Source organism: Rhipicephalus sanguineus, chromosome 9 (assembly GCF_013339695.2).
Source record: "Rhipicephalus sanguineus isolate Rsan-2018 chromosome 9, BIME_Rsan_1.4, whole genome shotgun sequence".
In the NCBI taxonomy this organism is placed as follows: domain Eukaryota; kingdom Metazoa; phylum Arthropoda; class Arachnida; order Ixodida; family Ixodidae; genus Rhipicephalus; species Rhipicephalus sanguineus.
Window position 1 is genome coordinate 95,179,738 of NC_051184.2, and position 27,527 is coordinate 95,207,264.

The window sequence follows — 27,527 nt, forward strand, 5'->3', positions numbered from 1 at the left end:
CTGAGTGGTAAAATCGCCGTGTGTGTACTGCACGCCACAATTTCAGTCCTGCTACAGAAAGAAAAATTGTATTTATTTTTCGCACGCAATGCAGAAAAACAATCTTTCAGATATTGCATGTATGGTGTGATGCACACAAACGGCACAACTTATTTAGTCTCAGGCATTAAACCTTATCATAAGACAGCTCTAATTAACTGTAAAAAATATTTACAGCACAATTTTCAGAATCACTCAAATCAAGGCAAGTTCGGGAATATCTTTGGGACGCAATCTTCGACGAGGCTCCTTTCCGCTGGCGATTTCAATCTTAATTCTTATCGTTGATCGTGTGAGTGAAAGTCTTCAGGATGTCTTCCTCATGAATGTGCATATCACATGCAGGTGATATGTCGGACAGTTTCTTGTCCATACGAGGAATGGCGCGATCCCACGTCGCTCGCTGGTCAAGGTCACACGGGGCACGAACAGGTTACCAACCGTATTTCGCGGGACTGTCCCGACTTTTTATACAGCGTTGCGAGCCGTCCCTGTCGGGACAGCTATATGTCCCGGATTTATTCCGTACCGTCCAGTTAGAACATTTATGTGATCCAACGCACGCCTGGCAACGCGCGTCACGCTCCAGAACACAAAGTTCTCACGAATAGCACGCACGAAGCAATGCTGCGGTGGCTGCGAAGGGCTTCAGTTACTTTGTCTGAACTTCTGTGCGAAACGCGACAACTTTTACGGGTACATTCTCCGGCAAGAGGAAGTGCTGCGAGCAGCATGTAGCCAGCTGAAGAGGCCGAAACAATGGACCCCCCCCCCCCCCCCCCACTCGTCCCGACTCCCTTCATTGAAGAGTTGGTAACCCTAGGCACAAAAGAAATGTCGGGGTGTCTCGGAACAGAATATGTCGGCACGGTGAAGACACGCAGCATATCCGAAGCACAACAGAAAACGCCTCGCTGTTCGCGCAGAAAGCAGCCTCCACGGATACTGACGCGACGCGCCGCAACACCGGCTGAAGAGAGCGGAGTGAGTGAATCCTGTTGCGACAGCAGCGCCACATCTGTCGCTGATGGCGGTGGCGCCGCGCAACATCGCTCAGTTTTGCAACTGACCTGGTTCTATAAACGTTGGTTCGCAGTGGTTCTAAGAACAGTAATGGGAGCAGAGCGGGTTGAGAGACACAGGCGACTGCTGTCATTGTTGGCATACCCGTTTCCAGTAAGGTTAAACTTCACCCACTCTAGTTCACAGCGTGGCCGCTAGGCATGGCAGTTTGTGAAAGACGCATTAAATTTATTATCTTCTGCTAGTTTCTGTCAGCAATAAGACTGTGTCTACTAATTTCAGCACCTAGTCGTTCAATTTGTGTGAAAATCTCGGTGGCAAAAGTTTTGTTCAGTATCCCTTGAAATGATGTTCAATGTTGCCACATGTTGTTGATCTTGAAATAAGCAAGAACCGTTGATATTCTGGAATTTGTATGATGACACAGTTGACCGGTAAGATTGGATCTGACTACTGACCGTGTTACCACAATCGCGAGTTGAGTGTTAAACATTTCGCTGGGCACTGCAACATAAGTGTTTGTAGTCATAGTGTTCACAGTCCTTCATTTGGTCGTTAAAACTAGTGCAGTAGATGAAATAAATAGGCTTCAACTTATATGGATGTATCTTCTGCTTTCATTGCAGATCGAAGATATGATACAGTTCATATGCAACTACATCAAGAATGATTCTATCGGCGTCTTGTCCAATGCACATCTTGCCTGGGCCGATCAGGAACAGGAGGGCATTCACTCGCAGAAGTGCCTCGCCATCGCCGAGAAGATAAGCATCTGCCTTGACTTTGCGAAGAACGGCAAGCTGGCCTTTCTCAGGCGGGACGAACGGCCCGTGCTTTACCCGGACTTCATGGAGAAAGGTAGCCACAAGACCACATACCGATCGGACAGGGCACTCGGTGTTCTCTACCGCACTTGTCGTTCCCTGGAAGCCGCCGTCGGCAGGCTGGGTCATCGGCACGTCGATCCCGGCCGGTGCCAGGCGCTTGCCGTACCAGGCTGGGAAGACTACCGTGAGTCGGCGATGCAAGCCCTCTCCGATTACAACACGAACCTGCGCCGGATTCTGAACCGGGTCGGAAGGCGAGGTGATGGCTTGCATGGTAAACACTTCGACACGTACCACAACGCCCAAACAGACAAGCTGAACATGGAGGACCTTGTCGAGAAGATGACAAACTTTCTGACGGTCACCACGCGCAATGTCTTCTACGAGGAAATCTTGAAGGAAATGCACGAGAGCTCCGTGTCCGGTCAAGCGGAGTTGCGCAAGAGGAAGCTTCGCAGGGCGTCGGCCTGGTACATGGTGACGTACGAGCACAGCGCGGCGGAGAACACGTTCTTCAGCTTTCCATGGTGCATTGCTGATGTTCTCGTCGACGTTTTGCGTGGCGCAGAGGTGCAGGACAAGGTGTGGAGCTCAAACATCCTTCACTGGAAGATCGACTGTCTCATCGAGAACAACAACGAACTTGCAGAATACGATGGTCTGGCCTCAGGTTGCGATTCGTTCAAGACTGCCTTCCAGATTATTGAAAAATGGCTTAAAGAAGAGACTTTGCTGGGCCAACATGAACCTGGTGCACAATCCAAGCCAGGGCTATGCTCCAACTGTCTGCTTGGGATATACACGGAGTTTTTGGGAAGCGAAAAGCTCGCGCCTGTGGGCAAGATTGTGACAAGGAGGCGACACGCGATGATGCTGCCAGCAGCAGCAGCGGGCAAGGACCAAAGGTCCGAGCTGACTACAGAGGCATCAACAAAACGTTGCACGGACAAAAACGTTTCTACCAAGGAGGCTCCTTCTCATGCCTGGCAGATTGTAGACGGCTACATTGAGCCCCTTTACTTGGACGATCCAGAAGACGAAACGGACGACCCCGGTGCGACGAACCAGAGTGGATGCGGTGAAGACGGGCAAGACCTAGAAGAGGTCTGTCGTCATTCTCTGGTGTTTCCTCTGCACCGGCCACAGGAAGAGTGCAACTCCGAGCCGGACCCTGACGAGGACCCCAGCGTGGGTACTCTGGTGGTCTCATTCCTGCGGTGGAGTTTAGAGCAACGCCAGCTGCCCCGAGAAATGTGTCGCGTGGGCGTCTGCGCGGGTGGCGGCTATGACTGCCAGACCCACAGGTTGCCGATGGTGGCGTTGCGAGCCTACAGTTCGCTGGCAGTGTCACTGGACCCGTGTCACATCTCGCTGCCCTGTGACCCCGCATATCACGAGCCACACCAGGAGGTGACCGAGCGAGATCCCGTCCGGATTCAGATAGTTGATCCGGTGATGGATCAGATGCTGAAGGACAAGCTCAACGCAGTAAGACACGTTCAGTTTAGTTTTATTTCCTTCAAGGGCCCCATCCAGGGGATGTTACATAAGGGGTAGAATTGCAAAATAAAAGGCAAACAGCTAAGATTCAATTAACATTGCAGATGATCAGTGATGCGTTCTTGGAAATTAGATGATGAGGCAATGGCGACGATGTCATAGGGTAGGCCTTTCCATTCTGAAGCTGCTCTAAGAAATAATGAAGCAGAAGACGTAGTGGTGTGTGATGGCGGCACATCGTAGTGGTGTGGATGTTTCAGCTACAATTGCTTTAAGCGCTATTTGGATTATCATTATCTTGACGAAGTTTCGGCTTTGGGTGGTGGTATAATGAATATATTACGAGTGCGAATATGTAACTGGGCCATAGGGCAGGAAAGATGCCATAGTGGGGCCTTCTAGATTAGCCCTCACCACATGGGGATCTCTAAATTTAGCTAAACCTTAAGGGGAGGGTTATCAGGTCATTTCCCGTTTGAGGGTCTCTGCCACAGATATACGGCGGTTTACCGTCCCGCAAGGTCTTTGCCGTACGGGAATGGTTTTGAGCTGGTTCTGAGCCACCAATGCTAACGGGCTATTAAATTTTCTGATCTTTCTCCTTACTTGTGTGTGTCTGCGCTCCATTCACATGGGAACTCTATTGCTATGGCCGCTCTGGCGGAACTGCTGTGCCAATTGTGCCAAGTTGTGCTAAGTGGGAAAACCTGCACCACACTTTTCCAGAAGCCCGTTTTTTTTGCAATAATCGCTCTATGTATGCCCCAAAAAGACTTGCTGAAGAAGGGAGCAAAAGCATCTTGTCCTGGGAAAGAAAACGTAGCTGAATAGTCCCTGCCGATTTCCATGAAGTGACGCTTTGGCGTTTCCGATTTTTAACTTCATATTTGGTGCACGATGAGTGCAAACGCCTTCATCTGTGGCCCTCTGTAAACTAGCCATTGTCTTGACTCTTTGGCTAGGCAGTCTACAATTGGACCTCATCATGACGAAATGGAATAAAAATGAAATTCCCTCTGAAAAGCAATCCCATAGAGATATGTGCGTTTGAAACCCCGTTTTAACACAGTAAAATTGGGCTTTCAGTGCATATAAAACAAATCGTTTTCGAAATTAAAAAAATCGGCACACATTCATGTTCATTGTATTGCGTTCCGCGGTGGTCATTGTCCATTAGGCACGGCAGTTAAAAACTCCCGCGTCCCACTGACGCTGCTGCTAGTCGTCGGACGTGGTGGCGTGCAAGCCATGGCACGCACTATTTTATTCACAGCACTGCCTTCTTACATACTACTGCAGTTGCTTCCCCTTCCCCCATACCTCCTTTGCTGTGGTGTGCTCACTGATGTGATAGCTGCGCCAGTTGTGCTTAAATGCGCCAAGTGGTGAAACCTGCTACATCCTGCTACATTTTTGCAAACATCTCGTAATTTGCACCATGAGCCATGACGTCTTCCTTGTGGTCTTTTGGATAAAAAGAAGACAATGTGCTTTCAAACCATACTTAAGTTACCTCTGGGATGTTCTAACTTAAGGTGCATGTATTTGTGCATAAATCAATATTGTTAAACAGGTTGTTCATCTGGCCAAGCTTAGAGACAAGTGTTTGCGTTTGAAAATGTTTGCTTGGCAACTGCTCCAAAAGGTTGTTATACTGCTCCAGACGGAGGCTTTTGCTGCTGCAGAAGCTACGCCAAAGTGGCTTTTGCCTATCGCATCACTGCGTGCTGCACACACCAGTGTAAGTAGGCTGGGACAAGGCGTGGCCTTCAAGATTACAACAGCTAGGTGTTGCAGCTGCAGCCTGCCATAGTAATAGAGGTTTGGGCGGTGGGAAGGGAGGCAGCTGTTATAATACGGAAGGCAGCAGTGTCAATAAAAGATGGGTTATAACAAAGTTCGAGAGTAATGTTATTGGTTTCCTGCTCTAAATGTGACATCTGTGACCGACAGCCACAGACGGCATCGACCGATGTCGGCTAGGTTCCAGCTGACCAGTAAACCTCACACGCTACCTGAATGCATCAAACGGGCCAGGACAGTACCCTCGTTACATTGGCTTCGTGAGGTTGAGTTTAACAACGAAACTGGCCCCACGATTCATTCCACCCTTCATTCACTTCACCTTTAGGCAGCATGCAGGGCCGATTGATCATCTACCAGCTCATAAAGGGTCACTTGTTTCGTGATGCCAGTTGGTCAGAATGTTCCACGACTACAAACGGTGCTGGCTAACACTGCAAAAGGATTACATCTAGATTAATATCAAATATAGTGTATGGGCGAATGACTGCCACCGTAGCTCAGTCGGTAGATTGCATAATGTACGTTGGTTAGCGTAATTGGTAATGTGTTGTTTTTTCGTCCACTTTAAAGACATACTGACACAAAAATTTTTGTTTGTTGTTTTCTTGCTACAATATGTTGCTGGGGGCTTATTAGTCATAACACAGCATATCGCTTGCTGCAGCGCGACAGGTAGTCTGTTTATTACCAACCACTCTCGGTTTTGGTTTCGGAGAGCTCCGAGAACAACCAGCGGCCGAATGCAACTAACACTATCTAGCGTGTGAAATGGCGCACAGAACTCTGGCGCTCTTCCGCACCGCCTGCATCATCTGCTGGCGTTCTTATGCCTGCCCCATGTGCTGAGTGATCGTCGCCAACATCGTCATCTGATGGCGACGACTTTCCGGCTTCCGCACTTTCCGCACATTCGCTGTGAGCACGTACTCGCGGGCAGCTACCAAATAGCAGGCTGCGATGAAAGTGCAATGGCGACTATGACATTATCATGCTAGCTGCGCCAGATTGAAGCTTGGCTGCAGTGGTGTCATCTCAGAAGTTGGGGGTCACCTTCAGGTCACTTTAGATGTCATTGTTGCGAGGTGCTGGGTATAGTGCTGGATCGCACACGTGAACCTCAGAATTCACAAATTACCTCCAAAGCAGTATTTGCTGTTGAGATTTGGTATGCGATATACCAGACCCGTAGCCAGGAATTTCTTTCGGGGGGGGGGGGGGGGGGCACTTGCTGAAAGCCTTGACTAGTTGAGAAAAGCGCCTATTTTCATTATTTATTTTCGGTAAAACACCATGTATCATAAATATTTCGGGGGGGGGGGGGGGTGGCGCCCCCCCTCCCTGTCTACGGGCGTGCGATATACACATGCTCACGACAATCAATCCTGCAGGCTATCTCGGCGGCGAAATTTTGTGTCAGCACCCCTTTAATTCATTTTTCTTTGTCATCATTACTAAACCTCAATTAAGCTCGCAAGTAATACCACTTATGCTTTCCTTTACTTTGTGTGTTGGCTTCATTAGGTTTTATACAGTGTACGATTGGTGATATCGGTGGTTCTGGTATTAGACAACTGTCTGCTGCGAGTATTCACACTTTGTGTCAATTCGCCTTAAAAAGTTTTCAATTACATTCTTTCGTTTTTGCCTCCAGGTGAGACAGCTTCTGATGCGTTGGACGGGTGTGCAGGACGTTCAAATACAGCGTCAGGACGATTATGACAACACCTACATTGTCGTGACGGCGACTGGACGCGATTGGCAGATCTGGTTTCTTGAAGAACTACTCCTGCAGCGATGGCTGCCACAGGCCATCGACTGTGGAGATCTTGAAAGGTTTCTGAAAGAGAATCGCGAGGCTAACCAAGCAAAATTGAGCTCTAGAAACTTGGCATCCACTAAACACTGAACGTCGCTGCCTTTCCAACATTTTGATGACATGGCTTGACCGTCTCTTATGTGATAAAAGCTTTAGCATGCAGACCTCATGCATGGATTGCTGAAATGTGCAATATATATATAGTATTCACGTTAGTGATATTTTAAAGGTGTCTGTTTGTATTCCAGAGTATTAAGTGTTTCATTGTGCACATATGCTGGGCACTGCGCTTTGATTTGTTTTATGCTGAGGGCGGGCTTGTGCAGGATTTTATTAGAATGACAAATGTTGCAAGAAATGGTGCAAATGCATTTATGTTTGCGCATGTTGGTCTATACAACCACACTTGCTGCAGCTGTTTACGTTGCTACAGGTTGGTTTTTAACAGGGTTGTGAATGTGTGCAACTTAGGCAACATGAATTATCGTGTTGCAAATGTTCCAAATGTTTTCACATTCCCACACGTTCGCTTGACAACCAGACTGGCGGCAGCCATTTACATACCTGCCGACTCTCCAGATTTGTCCGGGAGACTCCAGATTTCTCACCAGTCTTCCCGATAGTATGGGCGCGGCCATTAATCTCCCGATATACAGCCCCAGCCCCCTCCCCTCCAACCACTCATGCAAGAAGGGGAAGGGGGAGGCAGGTCACAGCTTTTATGTGTGGCGTTGGTTATTTATGATTCGGCATGTTACATTTATCTTGACGAGGAATATGTGATAACGTCGCACTGCGGTGCATGCGAAGTTAGCTTCACCTTCTTACAATTTCGTTTTGTGAAACATACTAAGTATGGGAGGGGACTGCTAGATATTGTGGGTCATAGCACATTTTGCCTTGCGTGCGTGTAATCACACTGTGTCTAAAAGCTTTACTGCAATCATTCAGACCTGCACATAATACAGCGGCCCTGAAAATCTCCCCCCCTCCCCCTCCCCCCCCATTCGTGAATCTCGAGGTACATAGGTTGGCAAGTATGCATTTACATTACCGGGCAGTGTGCTTTATCTTTAGGTTTTTTTTTAGGTGTTGTCTTTGTGGAACCTCATTAAAGTTTGAAATCTCATTAGAGATGAAACAAATGCACATTACCACGTGCTCTTTGGTGCATTTATTTGCAGTCAGCTCTTGAAAGCATCATTACTTATTACACTCCTGCCTTTATATTTTACTTTTCATAAAGATATTTAGTGTTTTTACGTTGTTTTGTATCACTGCCATATTTTAACATATTGTAGAGCAGTTGATTAGTGCATACAAACTATTTTTACTCAATGACATTGTCATGTGATATCACAAAGCAAAAGAAAATTTTACCCTCTGACAACTGATTAATGCATATAATAAACTATTTTTTACTAAATGACACATTGTCATGCGATAAAAGAAGTGCCTGGGGCCACAATATTGTAGTGATGCCTTTTCTGATGTTACTTCTTTTCTTGCTTTGTCATTGGACAGAGCAATGCTGAGTCTGTGTTATCACTGCAGTTGGTTGCAATAGTTGTAGTCTATCAAAAGGAGTATGTACGATGCATGACTGATGCTTCTATGGAGCCACTAGTCTGGCTGGCAAGTCTGGCTGGCTGGCAACTATTTTTGATGACAAAAATAGTTTTTCATCCACGCAGTCTTTGTAAATGTTTGTAAAGTTCGTGCAAAGTTGCTTGCCCATGCAGTTTTATAAATATTAGTGGTGTTGTGATAAAACAGCTGAACTATGTTTTTATAATGTGGATCGAATGTCTTGCGACTCAAGTCGTTCAAAGTGCCATGCCGTTTTAAGTGGCTATGTCCTGCTAGTCTATCATCCCTCGTGGCTGTAGTAATTTTCCAGAGGCCTCGCACAACATAAAACCAGGTGGCCTTGTAACGGTCCACTCTATCTTGTTTCATGGAATGGCACTCGCTGTGGTTCTTTGTAACAACAAATTTAAACTTTTCAGATGGGAAATTTTGTGCACAAGAATAATGAAATTCACCAGAACGAGAGAGACAGGACGGGCGCTCTGGTGAATTGCCTTGTTCTTGCGCATAAAATTTCCCATCAGCTATGCACCATCTCGCCGAATTTCAAGTTTTGTTAAACCATTGATCATTTTAACACGCTAGAATTGAGATGCTGTTGCGAACCATTCTAAGCATGTTGAATGGACGTCTGACCAAATGAAGATATGTATATAGAATCTTTTAAAAATATTTGGCACGAGTTACTGCTGTATGCCTTCACTTAGAAACTGATGCCTTTGTGAAATAACCATTGTTTAACAGTTCTCACTTTCCGTTTTTGTCTTCAGGCTATTTTCCTTTGAGGCTGTAGTGCTACTCTCTGATCAACTGCAAATGAAATAGCCAGAAATTTTAAACGTGTATTTGGAATTTGAAACTGGTGTCAGTTGTACAGTGCTTCCAGAATGGAATGCATCAATTCAGGGCTGAGGGATGCACATAACTGTCGCACCCACTGTCTTCATTTCGTGTTGCATCGACATATTCGCTCGTATGCTTGCATAAGAACCAACGTCGTGCAAGTAGATTTGTAGCAGAAATCGATATTTGGACGGATACCCGTCTGGTCAGGAACGGACATGAAGACAATTAAAACAACACTCTTACTACGATTAAAAGCAAATAAAAGCATGTTGTTTCGGCCCCCGTACGGGAGCCTTGTTAACAAGTGAAAAATTTGTGAACAAGGCTCCCGTACGGGGGCCGAAACGTCGTGCTTTATTCGCTTTTAATCGTGGTCAGAGTGTCGTTTTAATTGTCTTCAGATTTGTAGCAATACGATACGGCTATCTTAAGCGATTGCGCATGCCAGCTATTATACTGTGCTTTGATGTTGCATTTCTTTTTGTGAGCAGTGTACATTTGGCAGACATCCATGTCTTACAAAACAATGTACACAGACCCTTGCAATGTGCCTTGGGGTAAATCGCTGGTGATCTACTGAGTGCTTCCTTTTAAAGTGTGCCATGTTTTATGCGCTACCATGATTATTGGTATGAGCTACAACGTGCAAGCATACACGCACATTTTATCATGGAAATTTGCTAATTTGGAAGGAGTGAATATGAATCCTACAAATGTCTGTCCCCTTGTCCCATTCATTCCCAACGTGCTGAGACTATTCATAATGCTTACGCACTTGCAAATAGTACTTCAGTGCTGAGCGTTTCAGTGGCGCTGTGTTACAACGAGGTTAACTCTGTGCTTGGTATTTATAGTGGCCGGCCAGCCGACTTATTTTTACAACATGTATCTTTGAGTATAATTAAACACTTATTTTTCACTGAAATGTGTGTGCTTGAATTATTTTTTATCCCACGCTTGCGCACAGAGCCTGTAACAACAGGCTAGCGGTGCCCTCTTTCAAGGCGGTCACAAATGTACAGCAAAACCGTAGGCTCACAGTGCACTGATCTTCGAGCCTACACAGAGCAAGTGCACAGTAAGGGTGTGTGGCCCTGCCCTTGCCGAACTACTGTCATCTACGGGCATGAGAACTTACCTCTACTCCCCAGATTGGTTTATTTTGGTCTTCAAGAATACAAGACTATTTCAGTAAGGTTGAAAAGTCTGGGTCAGTTGGTACATAACGCTGCAAGAATGAACCAGTCAAAAGGACAAAGAGAACTGGCACTTGCAAGGACACGACACAACGATTACTTGTGTGTGTTACCTTGTCTCCTTTGTTCTTCGTCCTTTTGACGGGTTCATTCTTTCAGTGACAAGGCCATTTATTGGTAGATAGCAGCTTTTTGCAGTGTAGCCACACCTGGCACAAGGATTCCTATGTCGTAATAGCTATCAAGCAAACTCGCAATGATATCGCAAAGAAGAAAATTGCTATCAGGTCTATGCAAAAAAGAAAAAAAAAACGCCAGGCCTGCGCTGAAACCGCAGCACAGTCACAGCGAAAGCTGGAAGAGCGGCGTTTCTAGAGCCCGTTAAGCTCTCTTGGGGCTACAATACAAGTACACTAGAAAGGTACCCACTACGCCAAAAATCAAAATTTTTGTGAAGTTGGGAAGCACCTACTAAGCCATTATTCGTCATTCTGCGGAGAAGCGAGGCACCACCTACACGTCTGTAAGGCACTCTGTGCACTTTGTTGACGCGACGACTGATGACGATGGAGAATTATGCCTCAGCCCTTTGTAATGGGTTGGAATCTTTAAACGGCCCACCAGTTATGTAATTTTTCTTGGGTGACACCCGGTCGCTATTTCCCTCTCCCGTCATTCTATATAACATATGTTGATGTGGGAGAGAGACGGGGGGGGGGCGAAGAACTTTACTGAGACCCCGAGGAAATGGATCATGCGCTTATGGGCTTCCTTGGCAACCAATAAAAGTGCACTTGCGAGGAACCCACTACGCTATAAATCATTGTAATTTTACTGAGACCCCGAGGAAGTGGATCATGCGCTTAGGGCTTCCTTGGCAACGAACCAATACAAGTGCACTTGCGAGGAACCCTCTACGCTACAAATCATTGTAATTTTTGAGAAGTAGGGCAGCAGGCACTGTGCCCTACTTCTCATTCTACGGAGAGCGTTGGTACCTGCTAACGCATGTAAGGCATTATGCGCACTTTGTTGATGCTGTGCCTGATGACGATGAAGAATTATGGCAGAGCACTTTGTAATGGGTTGGAAGCATTCAACAACCTACTCGTTGCGCAATTCGCATTGTGTGACGCCTGGTTACAGAATTCGCGTTGTGCGACGCTTGGTGCTTATTTTACTCTTCTACCACGCTATATTGCATATACTAATGTGGTTCCTTCCCGAGATGAAGCCTGTATAGGACCTTTTTGCAAAGCAGTGTCAAGCACCGGCATGGCTCAGAGGTTGAATACTGGGCTCCCACGCAGAGGGCCCAGGCTCGAACCTCGTTCCATCCTGGAATTTTTTTCTTATTTTGTTTTTTTTTTCTTATTTCGAGCGATACTGGTTACGGACACCGGTGGCGGCGGCGGCGGCGGCGGCGGCGGCGGCGGACAACTACGGCGCCAAAAACGGCCGGTGAAATGATCTCATAACAGCTTTCGCTGTAAAATGATGCCGCTGAATGGTTAAACTCAAGTTCTCTTGTTAATTATGCTGGTCTAGTGGCCTTTTTTCATGTGGGTAAATGACACATAATTCCACATTAGAAGCATGCTTTGCAATTGATGTGGCTGCACAGAAGCATCAGGATATTGGCCACAACTGTTCAGTTTGGAATGCTGTTTCAGGCTGCTCTTGCAACAAATTTGAGGTGTTACTGCCCAATAAGTACATACAGTTCGAGCTGTGAGCAAAATACTTGCTTTGCTGCAACTGCATCTATCACTTTCGGAATAATCGCTCGTGTTTGTGGTGGCATACAAAACAAAAGGGCTGTATTGTGACAAGTGCACAAAAAAAAAAAACGCGCGAGGAGACAGCGGAAGGACAAGGTTCTCCCTGCGCAAATATAAGAAGAAGCGAGCGAGCTCGCCGACGACTTTTAAATGCGCCCGTCGCGCTCCTAGCGCCATCTCGCTGGTAATGAAGAAACCCTTATAAACGCCTGCCGTCTCTGAGTCCGTCCAGCGGTAAAGGGTGTGTATATAACGCTCGCCGTTAGCTACGTGGAGGATGCAAGGAGGTTAAAAAAATTCTGGAGTGGAAGCTCTCGCAACGCCTTGCCAGCAAAAGTGAAGCCAGCTCTTGCCCACCAAAGAGCTCGGAAACATGCTCTTTTCTGGTGATACCTGCTTAGAGGTCAAATGGCTCTGATCTGTTAATGTAAATACTACGTAAATTTGTTAATAAGAGATCGTTGTTGCCGACAAAAGTAACCCGTCGAGAGGAGTATTGGCGATTGATCTCCAATAAAGTTTGCTATGACTTTGAGTCTTGCTTTCGAAAACTAGTAACACAAAGACACACTTGGAGCAGTATCTAACGCGTAAAAGTTGCCGCATTCAAGTCGTCTGGCGTGCGTGGAAAACGCTCGCTTTCCTTCGCCAAAAGCCGATGGTTTATCGTGCCCCTAATAGGATGGCGGGCGCAGCCGCCATCTTTTGGTGGGCACGGCTTCACTATTGCGCAATAATCGCCACTCCAGCAATCTTTTAACCTCCTTGAGAGGATGTGCGTTTCGTGGCGTAGTGGTTAGCGCCACTCGCTGCGGAGCAAGAGGTCCCTGGTTCGATTCCGCGCTTCGGAAGCATTTTAGGGGCGAAGCCGTTCGTCCCTCGTAGTCGTAGTGCGTAACCAGTCTTACGCTTTGACCTCCAAGGTGGTGCCGGTGGGAGATTTTTCCTGTGCGTTGTTGAACAATAAAAAATTCGTAGCGTGCGCGTTAACTAAAAGCCGAATTCTTCTGTCTCTCATTCCCATTAGCAGCCATTGTTTACCTCCAAGGTAGTGCCTGGTGAGATTTCTCCTGTGCGTGATTAAACAATAAAAATTTTGTTCAAAACGCCGTTGATTGATGGAATAAACCAACGAAGACGCCAAATGTTTTGTAAAAGCAAAACGAAAGAACGCCAGATGTTTCTAAAGCAAAACGAAAAGACGCCAGCTGCTTAACGAAAGACGCCAGATGTTTTCTAAAGCAATGGTTTTCTAAACAATGAAAATTCACAGCGTACATGTAAAATTAAAGTGAGCTGCAAGTCGTCATAACTCATCGAACCTTTAGTATAAACGCGCCCGATCTCACGTCGGTGATGATGTACTGGGCAGAATTCACGGAAGATTCACGGTTTACCGATGAACCTCCGCAGCTTCGCCCACTCATCATCATTCACTCCGTGGATATTCTGTGATTTTTTTCTTAATTATTTTTCTTTGGGGCTTATATATATATATATATATATATATATATATATATATATATATATATATATATATATATATATATATATATATACTTATACATATACGGTGCATGACGGCGGCGACGGCGACGGCAACATTAAGCCGAGACTGTCCATATAATTGCTATCGCAATAATATATATACTGTAGGAAAAATGTTGTACACTTTAGTAACCTTGTGGTATCCTTGCACATAGGGTAAATGATAAGGCATGGAAGATGAAACAAGAAGAAAGATAACCAGCTGTGCAGTGTCTGCATCCTACAAGACTGACATGCATGAAAGTGCTGAAATATGGAACAGCAAAACTGGTGGTTTCTGCACATTTTCATCCAAGCTGAATTATGGAAATTTTACATTGTTGCATTTACAAGGATGTTGAATTGGCAGTGAGAAAAATTGAAGTTCAGTATGCAGTTGTTATGGCCGGCTTCACAATTGGTAAAGTTGAGGAAAGAGCAGATTCCTCCACATTGATTTTCTGTCCTCTCAGTGCTTGTCATATCGAGCCATTTGCTGGGATTTGTGCGTTGTGGATAAGGTCCGAAAGTTCTAGCGGCATTGCGAGACAGTCAGTTTTAGAATAGCGTACGCTATGTTAGCGTTTGCGGCCCGCTATTTCGATCACTTAACGGGAGCCCGCGTGCGCAGTTGCGCAAATAGCCAACGCAAAGCTTTGCGTACGAAACTACCTAGTGTAATGAGCATACATTATTCAAATGTGTTAGAATAACGGTGTATTCATTCGAATAAAGGCCGCAGAAGCGCCGCAGGTGTCATCATCATTAGACTTTTCGATACTTTTCCTTTGTTTCTACCTGTCCGATCTGGCAGGCGTTGCCAGCGTTCTGTAGCGTTGCGTTACCATGCTTCGTGGTAGCGTCGTAGCGTGCAACGCGCAGAGTTGCGTTCAGCAGAGTTCAACCATAGTGGAACCCATGGTAGTGCATGTTGCACACACGGACAGCAGTCACAGGACGAACGCTTTCGTTCGAACAGTTCGGCGAACAGTTCGGTTGACTGGGCAAGTTTGCGGTGCAGCAGCCTCTTCGAGAGGTAACCCCGTGCATTATACTCTTTGGTACTTCGTGAAAGGAACTGGCCTGCTTGCTTACGGTTCGCTTCGATCGTTGTCGAATATCCCATTTTCGTCCGTGGTTTCTTTACTCGTAAAGTCGACGCGTCTTAATTCCCGCGTCGCGTGTAGCGTTTATTGGTGCAGAGAGGAAGATAAAAGAAGTGCTTTTCGATTTACTTTGTCGAGCATATAACGGTGGCGTGTATTGATCAGAAGTAGACATTTCTTTTTCGTTGCTTAAGAACAAACCAGCGTTCGACGCGTGTCCAGCGCCTGCCGCTGGTTGAATGGTTTTCGAAAATACCGAAAATTTCGGGTGAACATATCGTGCTATCCCACACGCGTTCTTCGTTATGGGTGGACCAAACACTTCGAGCAATTTCGAACAGGCGTGTCATGGACTGATTCAAGTGCCATACGAATTGCGTATTGGGGGCATGCAGCCGGCGCATTAGATGATTTTAAATGACATGAAAATTTTGTTCGCATATCCCACCTGCGATGATGGTCTAAGAGCCATTTATAAGCACACATACATTCATTCAACTTCTTTTACACCTGTCTGAGTTGGCGCGTACGTTTGATTTCGTCGCAGTGTTGCAGCGAACGCAATTTCGCGTCCTAGCTTATCCATGCACTATTCCCGCATGCCGTTACAGTTGGTCGTGGTCCATATGGTGGTATATGCTTGCACTTTCATATAACGACATGATCGATGTTGGCGAATGATTTACGTGGAGTACATTGCTTTGTTTTCGTCACGCGCGGTGTTGAAGCAGCACAACGCAGTTAGCGCATCGAACGCCCCGCACTTGGGTATCGCGCATGTCATGGAGCCAGTCTTGCTGGTGTTATGCGTATTATATTTTTGAGGATAATAAGCGCAGTCATGGGGTCGAAAGATATTTAGCGGAACGCTACGGTGCGTTTGTGATCGTCGGTCGCGCCGTGGCAGCCGAACGCACTTCGCGTTTCAAATCTTTCCTGCACGGGGAGTTGTATTTTTGGCGCTTTTGAACAGATTGTACTATATTCTTAACTTAATTTTTAATTTCAATAAATAAATCAACTTTAAGAGACCGGACGGCGTGGTGGGTCCGGGAACCAACGGGGGTAGCAGATATCCTAGTTGACATTATGCGGAAGAAATAAACCTGTGCTGACCACGTAATGCGTAGAACATGCGGACAACCGATGCACACTAAGAATAACAGAATGGTTACCAAGGAATAGGAAACGCATTCGAAGAAGGCAGAGAGCTAGATGGAGTGATGAAATTAACAACCCACGAAACGCGAAACCTCTATAAAACGTTTTATATAGGTCTTGTGTTTCATGGGAAGTGCGCAGGGATAAAATATGGAATCAGGTTGCACAGGATAGGGTAACTGAAAATCATTTGAAGAAGCCTTTGTCCTGCAGTGGACATAAACAGGCTGAGAATGATTATAATGATGAAACTTGGAACAAATCCACAGCCCTTTCCCCACTATGGTCTATGTCAGTACTTGTGCTTGATATGATATATGTTACATCCCGTGATTTGATTGTTTAAAGGGACACTAAAGAGAAACAGCGAATCAGTTCACATTGTTAAATTTTACTATGAAAACTTTGTTGTTAACTTCACCATCATGGGTTATTAATACTGGAGAAAATTAAGGTCGATTTCAAAGTGTATTTTTCGTATTTCGTCAAGATTGGTTCAATGACATTTCTTGAAAATTGGTATGATTGGTCTATGACGTCCTCAGAGGATCGTGTACTTCAGTTTTACTAATAGGAACAACTAGGGCTTGTAGATGTAGTCAGAATCTTTGACATCACGACGTTTGGTTCGGGAATTCCAAGGTGGCGTTGCCAACTGCATTTTCTTGTTGCCCGTTTTCTCGTGGGAAGCGTGCTGATTTCAGAATTATGAAACAGTAATTATGAGAAAAATGTTTTTTCTCTTTAGTGTCCCTTTACATAAAGAATGTGGGAGTTCTATCCTCTGAGTATTGATGCATTTTCCTTATGTGTGTACCTGTGTCTGTCATGCAGGCTCGCCCCTTGGACGGGGACGAATATACGTCATTTGGGAGAAGTACTTCTGCCATGAGACCAAACAGAACTCCCATGAACTTTAACCGAAACCCTGAGCCAGACAAGAAGGAAATTAGAGTAAGTGTTTAGGCTGCCTTGCATTTGGTATTCACTTCTTGTGGTGTTTGCCGTAAAGTAACTAATAAGCCTCCGACATACTCTGACATCTGATTTCTGTCTTAATTTCCAATTGAAGACATGATGAAATTCATCTGTAATTACATCAAGAAGAAATTTGTGGGAGTACTGTCCCTCATTTACCTCATCAGAGTACCTTTTGTGTGTCGAAAATTTGCATGTGGGACATACGGACACCGTTTAATTTGATTTGTTTGCATAAGCTGAAAACTGCACCTGTCATACTATTATAGGAACTACATACACAGAATGTCTACAGTGACTGCACAAATAAAAACGTTGGACTACACATTGGACTGGTTACTAGGATTCGCTGTAGTATTTTGTACAGTCAACTCCATTCCGCCCTTATTCATGTATTGTCTCTCCCTAATCCTTTAGCATAGTTGTGAAATAGCAAGCTACACTCTACGAACAAAAAAAAAGGAGTCCTTCGACTCTCTTTTGCCACTTGTATAACTCTCTTTAACTAGATACATTAACTCTTTTGGAGAGTCATGCGTCCACTCTGGTGCACTGCATTGAAATCTAAAAAAAAAAGTCATTTGACTCTTTTTCGCCACTTGCATAACTGTCTTTAAAGAGATACATTAACTCTCTTTTGGAGAGTCGCGCGTCCACTCTGGTGCACTGCATTGAAATCTGTTAGTACTTGGATTTAGGTGCACGTTAAAGAACCCGAGGTGGTCGAAATTTCTGAACCCCTCCACTACGGCGTCCCTGATAATCATATGGTGGTTTTGGGACGTTAAAACACCTGATATTATTTAAATCTGTCAGTGGAGCTTGCATTGTCTGGCAAAGGCTGGTGTTCACTGGTGGTTCATTGAACTTGAGACACTGCAACCTTCACACTGTAATGCTGCACATGACCTTCTCATGATTCCTAACACCATAGCTTCCGAGAGTGACCGAAAAAATTTCAGGCATATTTTAACAGCGCATTTGTTAAAATAATTTTACATACCCTACCGATTACATTGGTCTTTTCATTGCCTTTTTTGTTATTAACGTGCAATTTTACATTAAATAATCTTCTGGGATAGCCACGTTATGCTGCATTAATTCTGTAAATATATTGTTTGTATTTTACTGTGTCAAATTTTATTGTATAATGAGCTGTTACGGTGCAAAGCGCATTTTTTCTTGTCTCATCATGTTGTTTTTCGTATATCATCTAACACAATATTAATTTACATTTCCACATATGTTACTGTAACTTTTTTTCTTGTTCTAATTTATGTACATATTTAAACCTATACCTTTTGTTTTCTAATTATTGTGCATGTTTTACCATTTTATTGCCCTCCTTTCACAATGCCTCTAGGGGCCAGTAAGGTACTCTTAAATAAATAAATAAATAAATAAATAAATAAATAAATAAATTGACTGCATACCAACCGACGTGCTCAGCTTTAGAATCTGCTATATAGGTTTCCTGATTGTGGTTCACTTACGGTTCATCCAAATTGCGATTTGTCCACACTGTCGCAGTGTGTTAGCCTAACTGTGGATTACGTCATCATAAATGAAGCATGTGGAATATCTTTGGGAAAGAAAATCTGCAGTTTTTACGTCACTTCTGAAGTGTAATTAATTATGGGATAATTAATAGCTTGTTCACTTGTCACACAATCAGACTAATGTGTGCTTAATTGTAACGAAGCTTTACTAGCCCACTTCTCCCAATATGTCATGTTGAGAGTCTGACTTGTCTTGGTGCCAGTAAACTGGTCTAATGAAAGCTGGGTTAATGCATGTATACACAAAGGTTATCACTAAATGGGCTTACATGACTACATAGAGGTGATCACTCTGGTCCAGTCATAACACTAATGCATGATATGTACATATGTGCATAGGTTTTGTCATGGTTTCTAAATGTAATGTAGGCGGATCCAGATGGCAGTGCTGTCATTTAATAGGGAGCGTGATTCTGATAATGTATTCTCATTACATTCACTCAGATGCTACGCAAGTGATCACGCGTCTAATTCATTATTCATGGCCATGATGGCTGTATTTCTACAGAAGCGGAATGCAAAAAAGCTTGTGTAGTTAGATTCAGGTACACAGTCAAGAACCTCGTGCCTCATCATAGCATTGTAATGGCGCGTATAACTCTTCACATTAAATTACCGTAATTGCATGCTTGAGTGTAGCAAGTTGATGTAGCTTCTTTGCTTTTATGCAGATGAGAAATCGTTGAACAGGTAATGTTCAGTGTCACTAGAGCAAATGTTTCCTTCAGCTACATCAGACTTGGCAGTAATTAAATTACTTTTTGCTTTAATGAGTAATGTAATGAGGCTGGTAATTCAACAGTGTTATGATTTACTACGAGCAATTTCCAGAAATATACTCATTCCTTTCGCTGTTACTTTTAACTAATATATACCTTGTGTGCTTCCCTTATGGCACATATAATCGATCAAAAAAAGAAAAATAACAAAAAATGTAACCTGAGTGTCAAACCTCAAGCATCGGAACCAGACAGGCCCACAGAAATGTCAGATAGCATCCGAACTTCTCTTAAAGTAATTTCAAATTAATTTAATTAATTTGAAATGTCGTATATTTATGCAGTGTCATTACTTTTGGCCAGCTGTAAATTGTAATGCAATTATATAATTAAAATTTTGAGAAAGATAATTAGCAGTGTAATTTAATTACTTTTTTAGGTGTAATTTTACCATCTCTGAGTAACATTCCCCGTTCAATGATATCGCATCGCTTGTAGCCTTCATCTTTCGCCAAACTTCTTTCTTGCTTTTCTATTAGGGTTCAGCATCCTGCTCAGCAGACACAGTGGATAGTCTTCCAAAAAATGTGGCGTGGTGAGAAAAACCATGAAAAGCTTACATGTTGACGTGGATTAGATTAAGCAAAAGCTGCTTGCATAGCGGCACTTGATATGTCGCATACGGTAATTGTGTGTAGTGGTATTTTAAAGAACATTACCAGCGCATCAGCTTGAAGGCGTGCATTGGCCATCATATGCGAAGTCATGAATCAGGGTGAGTGCTAACCTTATGTGAGGTAGCAACAACTCACTGTTCTTAAAAAAAGTAAGAGAGTCAATTTATTCTTACATGTTGCCTTAGCGCAAGCATTGTCATCACACACATGAAATCAGCATTGCATCTGCAAACACAGAGTGGCCATTTACGCAGTGCTATGCAGTAGAATGCATTAATGTAACATCACAAGCTAATATCAAGCAAGTTTTCTGTTCACGAGTTCGTCTGCATAGTGTAATATATTACGATCATGCAAAGTAAATAATGCCCTTTGCCTTTAGCATTAACACGAGCATCTACGGTGTGTATTCTCACAGTGCATAGGATTTTACAGATTTCTCTATTTTCCCTTCTTTCACCCCCAGATGCAGCAGGTTCTCGTGCGCTGGACTGGTGCACAGCATGTATTACGGTAGTGGTTCTTTGAAGAGCAGCTCCTACAGTGCTGGCTGCCACAGGCCATTCGCTCTGGAGACATTCTTATGATTCTCAAAAAATTATAGCAGCTTCGCACTATTGGTGCCAAGCCTGAAGAAGAGCACAGCTGGATGGCCTTCCTTGTTTCTCTTTATTTTTTATTTTTTTTGTTTCTGTTTCTTGTATATCTTTTTTTGCATCTATTTCTTTCTATTTCTTTCTTTCTCTTGTTGATTCAATCTTTACTTCTCTTTCTTTCTTTGTGTCCTGCTCTCTGTTTTCTGTCTCTTTCTATGTTTTTCTGTATTATCTTATTATATGTCTTTATTCCCTTTATTTCTCTCTATTTTGCTCTTCCTCTTTCTTTCTATCGTTCTTTCTCCCTATTTTCTGTCTCTTTCTTTCTCTCTCTCTTTTTCACGTGTTCGTTTGACACTCACACCTGCTGTATGCGGTAGTGGGGCTTGCTCAATTTGAGGAGTTTTCTGGTGACACCACACAAACTACGGTGAGCTACAACAGCTTAGTCGTTATAAAAATAATCTCCAAACAAAGGGGGGCTCACTGCTTATTACACTCTGGAGTGGCCCACAGCATGTGTCATGTGACATCGATCGGCATAAACTGTCAGGTGTGGTTCCTTAAAGAGCTGCCAATAAAACTTGCATTTGATGTGTGTATCCTTGAAATAACTGTAATAACAATTGCTTTAAAATATATGCTTGGCTGTTTCACATAATTTGTGGTTTCACAACTTGACTGAGTAAAGCCAAGAGCCAAATTTTTTTTACATACGCATGGCTTATGACGACAGAGTGTGGGGACAGTGCGGCCATTTTAGAGGCGAAGCTCCTTATGCCGTGGGTCTGTCCATCCTCCGTTTGTTTGTAGCGTTGTAGTAGCCATCTCTAGCTCGTGAGAAGCGCGCGTTCTGGTATGCAGTAGAAAAAGAAAACGACGTTGACGAGTGAGACTCTCGTGCGTGTTCGCCTGTTTGGCATTCTTTCTTCTTTACTGCGCGCGTTCTGGTATGCAGTAGAAGAAGAAGACGACGTTGACGAGTGACACTCTCGTGCGTGTTCGCCTGTGTGGCGTTCTTTCTTCTTTACTACGTCTCGTGTTTTCAACGACACCCGAAGACAACATTTCAGAAGTAACGCGCCATGAGGCTCCCTCTTGGCACGTTTTCTCTTTAGCTCGGAGTCGCCAGATAGAAGACAAGGCTGCGGAACGGAGGGCACGGAAGGCGGCGGCAGCGCGCGCTCGCAGACAGAATCCTGAGGTGAGAGCCCGCGAGGCCGACGCTGCACGTCGACGCCGCGAAGCAGATTCCGCCGTTCGAGCCCGCGAGGCCGAAGCTGCTCGACAAGCTGCAGGGCTGCGGCGAGAAGACCCCGCCGTTCGAGCCCGCGAGGCCGAAGCTGCTCGACAAGCTGCACGGCTGCGGCGCGAAGACCCCGCCGTTCGAGCCCGCGAGGCCGAAGCTGCTCGACAAGCTGCACGGCTGCAGCGCGAAGACCCCGCCGTTCGAGCCCGCGAGGCCGAAGCTGCACGGCTGCGGCGCGAATCGGATCTTCAAAATGTGAAGCATGAAGGACCGTGAAGCGGCAAGAAAGCGCGCGTACCGGCAGGCAGAGCCCGAGGCTGTGCGAGCACGTGAAGTGGCTGCAAAACGCATCAGGCGCCGACGCGCGCTTCCAGCGGGACTTCCTTGATAACAGTTTCGGCCATAGTTGCGGTGTGTGCAACAGATTGTGGTTCTCAAACAATCTAGTCACAATATCTTCCACCAAGAAGGACCACGCTCGCGCCAATGCCATCGCCGTGCTGCAGCGCGAGTTCGCTTGATGATGATGAAAAAACATTTATTATAAAAGAAAAAAATCACAGAATATCCACGGGGTGAATGATGATGAGTGGGGCGAAGCTACGGAGGGAATCATCTGTAAACCGTGAAACTCTTCCGTGAAATGCGCCCAGTACATAATATAAAGAGTGTGAAACATCGTGTATATATTAAACATCAAACTTTTATTGTACTGTTGGTTTACGTGGTCCCTTCATTATCACTTGTGATCAGTGAAATGCAAGGAAGAAGTCCGCTCCCGAGCGAAAGAGCGCCAAGAGCGACCGCATTCCCCGCTCGCCCTGTGCGAATTAAAGGCAAGGCTAGAGGGAAGACAGGACGCGCGTTCCACGACGCTAGGTCGGTAGCATGCCCAACGAAAGCCAACGGAACGCGATCGTGCAAGTGCTCCGGCTTCGCATCGCCTCATGGTTCCATTTAGCGTCCCAAAACCAAATATATTGCTCAAGGTGTGCCTTGCGTTTTTCGTAGAAATAATTTCTTTATCATGTACATTAAGACGAAAAGTTGAAAGCTCACTAGAGTGTATCGCCCGCAAAGTATGTCTTTTAGTGTGATTTAACACTCGTACGGCAGGGTCCTCGCGCCGTTGCCGGTCCACCTCGCCCGTTGACGATCGGGCGAGGTGGCTACATACAAGTACTACTACTACACTTTAAGAAAAACATCTGGCGTTCTTTCGTTCTGCTTTTACAAAACATCTGGCGTCTTTCGTTGGTTTATTTCATCAATCAACGGCGTTTTGAACAAAATTTTTATTGTTTAATCACGCACAGGAGAAATCTCACCAGGCACTACCTTGGAGGTAAACAATGGCTGCTAATGGGAATGAGAGACAGAAGAAGTCGGCTTTTAGCTAACACTTACACTTCTACTTCTACTAACGTTTCCTACTGGAACATGCCAATGGCTGCTAATGGGGAATGAGAGACAGAAGAATTCGGCTTTTAGTTAACGCGCACGCTGCGAATTTTTTATTGTTCAACAACGCACAGGAGAAATCTCCCACCGGCACCACCTTGGAGGTCAAAGCGTAAGACATGTTACGGACTACTACGACGACTACGAGGGACGAACGGGTGCCGCCTTAAGGAGCTTCGCCCCTAAAAAGAGAGTTTGGGGGCCAAAGCATGACCCCGGTACATGGTCGGCGTCCCTAGTCCGGGACACCGCATGACGAGGCCCCGTCTCGCGCCCGTCGCACCAGAGCCCGTTGCGACTCCAGTGAGGAGCAGTTGAGGAGGGCAGTCTCCCATGCCTCTCGTGAAGGGGTAGGGGAAGGGGGCAGGTCGGGATTTTTAGTACATGCCCACACCATGTGGAAGATATCGCAGGTCTCCCCACAGTGTGGGCACCGCCCATCCGTGTTTGGATCGTAGTGCTTTAATATTGCAGGGCAGGGTAGAGTACCTGTCTGCAGGCGCCTTAGAGTTCGCTCATCCGCCTTACTCAGCCCCTTTGCAGGAGCCGGGAAAAGGCGGTGAGTGTCGCGATAATATGAGAGAATTTCTTTGAACCGCAGAAGCGGTGTATTGGCCTCCGAGTCATAAGAGCCAGGGTGAGGAGCCCGGTGGGTAAGCGCTCGGGCGGCCGCGTCAGCGGCCTCATTACCTCGTAAGCCCTGATGGCCAGGAGCCCATATAATGCGTTTCGGGGTCGGATCAATGGCAGCCCGTTTTAGAATTTATCCGGCTAAGGGGGATATCTCCCCTGCCAAGTAGTGAGCACATGCTTTACGGGAGTCCGTGATGATGACTTTCGAATTGGGATCCGCGGCAGCAAGCGCTATCGCTACTTCCTCAGCTCGCTCTGAATTTTGTGCTCGGAAGGAGAGCCCATTGACGTGTTTTTCCTGGTGAATTACAGAGGCCGTGTAAAATCCCTTGGGCGAAGGCCCTGCTATGTCCACGTAGAATACACCAGGTCGAGAGCCGTGTTGTCTTTCAAGCGTCCGAGCCCGCGCTTGTCGTCTGCTTTCGTGCGTGTGCGTATCCATGTTACTGGGGAGCGGAGAGACCGAGAGCATATGGCGCCACAGTTCTGGAATACGCTCCGCCTCCTCTGCAGGGCAAACGTGTTGGATCTGTAATCGGTTTAGCAGGCGGCGCCCGGGAGCCGTCTGCACGAGCCGCGTGTATTGATTCACAAGGTGGGCCTCCCGCAACTCCTGGTAGGAGTTGAGCACGCCTAAAGCTCTGAGTTTGGCGTTGGAGGTGGCCACAGGGAGATTCAGAGCTCGCTTAGTCGCCTTGCGAATGATGGCATCTACTCTGTCGTCTTCGTGCTTGTTAGTGCGAGGGTATGGGACGGCGTAGAGTGTCCGGCTAGTCACGAAGGCATGGGCGAGCCGAAGCGCGTCCCTGCCCCGCAGACCGCCCCGCTTGTTGGAAACGCGGTGGATCATGCGCCCTACCTGTTCGCCTACTATCCGGAGTTTCGCAATTGTGGAGTCCGGTCTGAGTCTGTGGTGAATGAACAGGCCGAGAATCCGAAGCTCCTCCACCTCTCTGATGGGAACCCCAGACAGAGAGATGTGTATGGCTGATTTATCGGTTGGCTTCGCTCTAACATGCAGAAGCTCTGATTTGGTTGGAGCACATTGGAGTCCACAATCGTTGGCATACGCCTCGACTATGGATGCGGCCCGCTGAAGGCGTTCCTGCATTTCCCCAATGCTCCCTTCGGTGGTCCATATTGTAATGTCATCGGCATATACTGCGTGTTGAATGCCTTCCACCTGGGCCAATTTGTTTGGAAGGCGCATCATAGCAACGTTGAACAGGAGCGGTTATAACACAGCTCCCTGAGGGGTACCCAGTGTTCCCATAATGTACGGGCCATATTCCTCGTCCTCGATCCGAAGAAGGGCCTGGCGTTTAGAGAGGAAATCTCTTATATATGCAAAGGTCCTAGCCCCGCAGTCGGTGGAACTCAAGTTGGCCAGGATGCTATCGTGTTTAACATTGTCGAAAGCACCCTTCAGATCAAGGGCGAGGATGGCTTTGTCATTGTGTTGCATAGCTGTGGGTTGTATGACGGCCCTGTGCAGCTGGAGAAGGACGTCCTGTGCAGACATATGTGGGCGAAACCCAAGCATGGTGTCTGCAAAGAAGCCCTTGCTCTCCAGGTATGGAGAGAGGCGATCCCGTACCATCGTCTCCATAAGCTTGCCCGTGCACGAGGTCAGTGATATGGGCCTCAGATTTTCCGTATTCACGGCCTTGCCTGCTTTGGGAATAAAAGTCACAAGTGATGTTTTCCACTCGGGAGGGAGCGGACGTCCGTCCCAGATGTGGTTCATGTATTCTAATAAATGAAAATAGGCTGTGTCAGGGAGGTTTGCCAACAGTTTCACTGTTATGCGGTCCCTCCCTGGAGCCGTACCCCGTCGCATTTTAGCTAAGGCAGCTTTAAGGTCATGCAACTGAAAATGGGCATCGAGTTCGTGGTTAGGCTTACCAGAGTACGTGTACGCCGGCCCAGTCGGGTCCTCCGTGCGACAGAGATATCTATCGCACAGAGCATCCGCAAGCTGTGCCGACGTGCCTTGGTACCCATGCAGAGCTCGCCGGAGTTGCTTTTGCGTCTCCCCTCTCGTTTGAGAGGGATCTATGAGACTGCGAAAGAGACGCCATGTCCCCTTCGAGCTCATCTGACGAGCTGCGGCGTCGCAGCGGGCTATCCAATTTGAATCGGAGAGCTGGGCAGCATACGCTGCAGCCTGCTCCGTGAGTTGGGCTATACGGGTACGTAATTTGCGATTAGTCTTCTGTTTTTTCCAACGTTTTGTTAAGCTGCGGCGCGCCTCCCACAAGTGGAGGAGGTGAGTGTCCACTGCGGGGATCTCTTCGTTGGTTCGAAGTGTAGTAATGTGTTTTTTCTGAATGTGGTTTATGTGTGTAGCCCACTCCGCGTAGCCGCCAGAAAATAATACGGGGGGAATAGTTTCATTACGGAATTGTTGCCAATCGGTCAGCTTGGCCTGACCCCATTTTTTATGCGCTGGCTTTTCCAGGAGTGTAACTCGGAGAAGGCAGTGATCACTGCCTAGAGAATCGCCTAAGTTCTCCCAGGTAGCATCCTTAGCATTTTTTACGAGAGTGAGGTCCGGACACGTGTCACGGGTTACGGAGTTCCCCATTCGAGTGGGGTACGCCGGATCCGTGAGCAGCGTGAGGCGAAGGGTGTAGATAAGCCCCGCCAGCTTACGCCCTCTGGCCTGCTCGTAGTGATAGCCCCAGTGAAGGCTGGGAGCATTGAAGTCTCCAACAATCACTAAAGGATCTTTGTCTGCCAATTTGATTGCACTAAGGAAGATTTCGCTGAAAGTTACGCGCGGCTTACGCGGGGGGCTGTATATATTTAGGATATGTATTGACGGGTCGCGACGTCTGAGAGGCAGTACCCTGACCATTGTGTATTCTTGATCGGTACTCAAGTTTAAATTGACCTGAATCGCTGTATATGCTTTATTAACCAGGATGCACGACGAGGGGCCCCCCTGGAAAGTACTGTACCCAGGGAATTTAGCGTCCATGCCGGGCTCCTGCAAAGCAAGCAGGGCCGGCATATTTCCAAGGGACTGCAGGTAGAGCTGGAGGTGCGACCGTTTTTTCCAAGCTCTAAAACCCCTGCAGTTCCATTGGATAATCTCAAATTTTTGTAGGTTTTAGCTTTCTTGTTAGGTCGGCTAGCCATCTTTTAGTATTTATTTACGGTGCAGGAGACCGGCCCGGGCCTGGAGCCGGTGCGGCCGCAATAGGAGGCCGCACCGGCCCACCAGGAGCCAGCCCCGAAAAGTCTTCGTCCACTGCCTGACGAGAGGCCGTCTTGCGTTTGAGCTGCGGGAAGTCGCACTGAGTCGTGTTTTTAATTTGGGTGCTAACCCAGGGCTGCACGGCTTTAAGAACTGAGTCAGAGACCTGGGCCATAATTTCGGGAAGTGCTTGCGTTAAGGCTGCCGTGAACATGTCCTGGAAGGACGCGCGCAC

At 46.3% G+C, this 27,527-nt stretch overlaps 2 protein-coding genes across 2 annotated transcripts in view; one reads left to right on the forward strand and one right to left on the reverse strand.

Annotated features, from left to right (window-relative positions):
• The window catches only part of LOC119406032 (uncharacterized), a 97,745-nt gene extending 90,091 nt beyond the window's left edge, over positions 1-7,654 (forward strand). Inside the window, exons 13-14 of the mRNA XM_037672878.2 lie at positions 1,689-3,377; positions 6,847-7,654. Coding sequence (XP_037528806.2) covers positions 1,689-3,377; positions 6,847-7,101 — 1,944 coding nt within the window. The 3' untranslated portion in view covers positions 7,102-7,654. The remainder of the gene's footprint in view (positions 1-1,688; positions 3,378-6,846) is intronic.
• Positions 7,655-25,324: 17,670 nt separating this feature from the next.
• Positions 25,325-25,837, reverse strand: LOC125759955 (putative nicotine oxidoreductase). The gene has a single exon (XM_049419496.1). It carries the CDS (start codon positions 25,835-25,837, stop codon positions 25,325-25,327), a length of 513 nt encoding a protein of 170 aa, XP_049275453.1.
• Between the last annotated feature and the right edge of the window lie 1,690 nt (positions 25,838-27,527).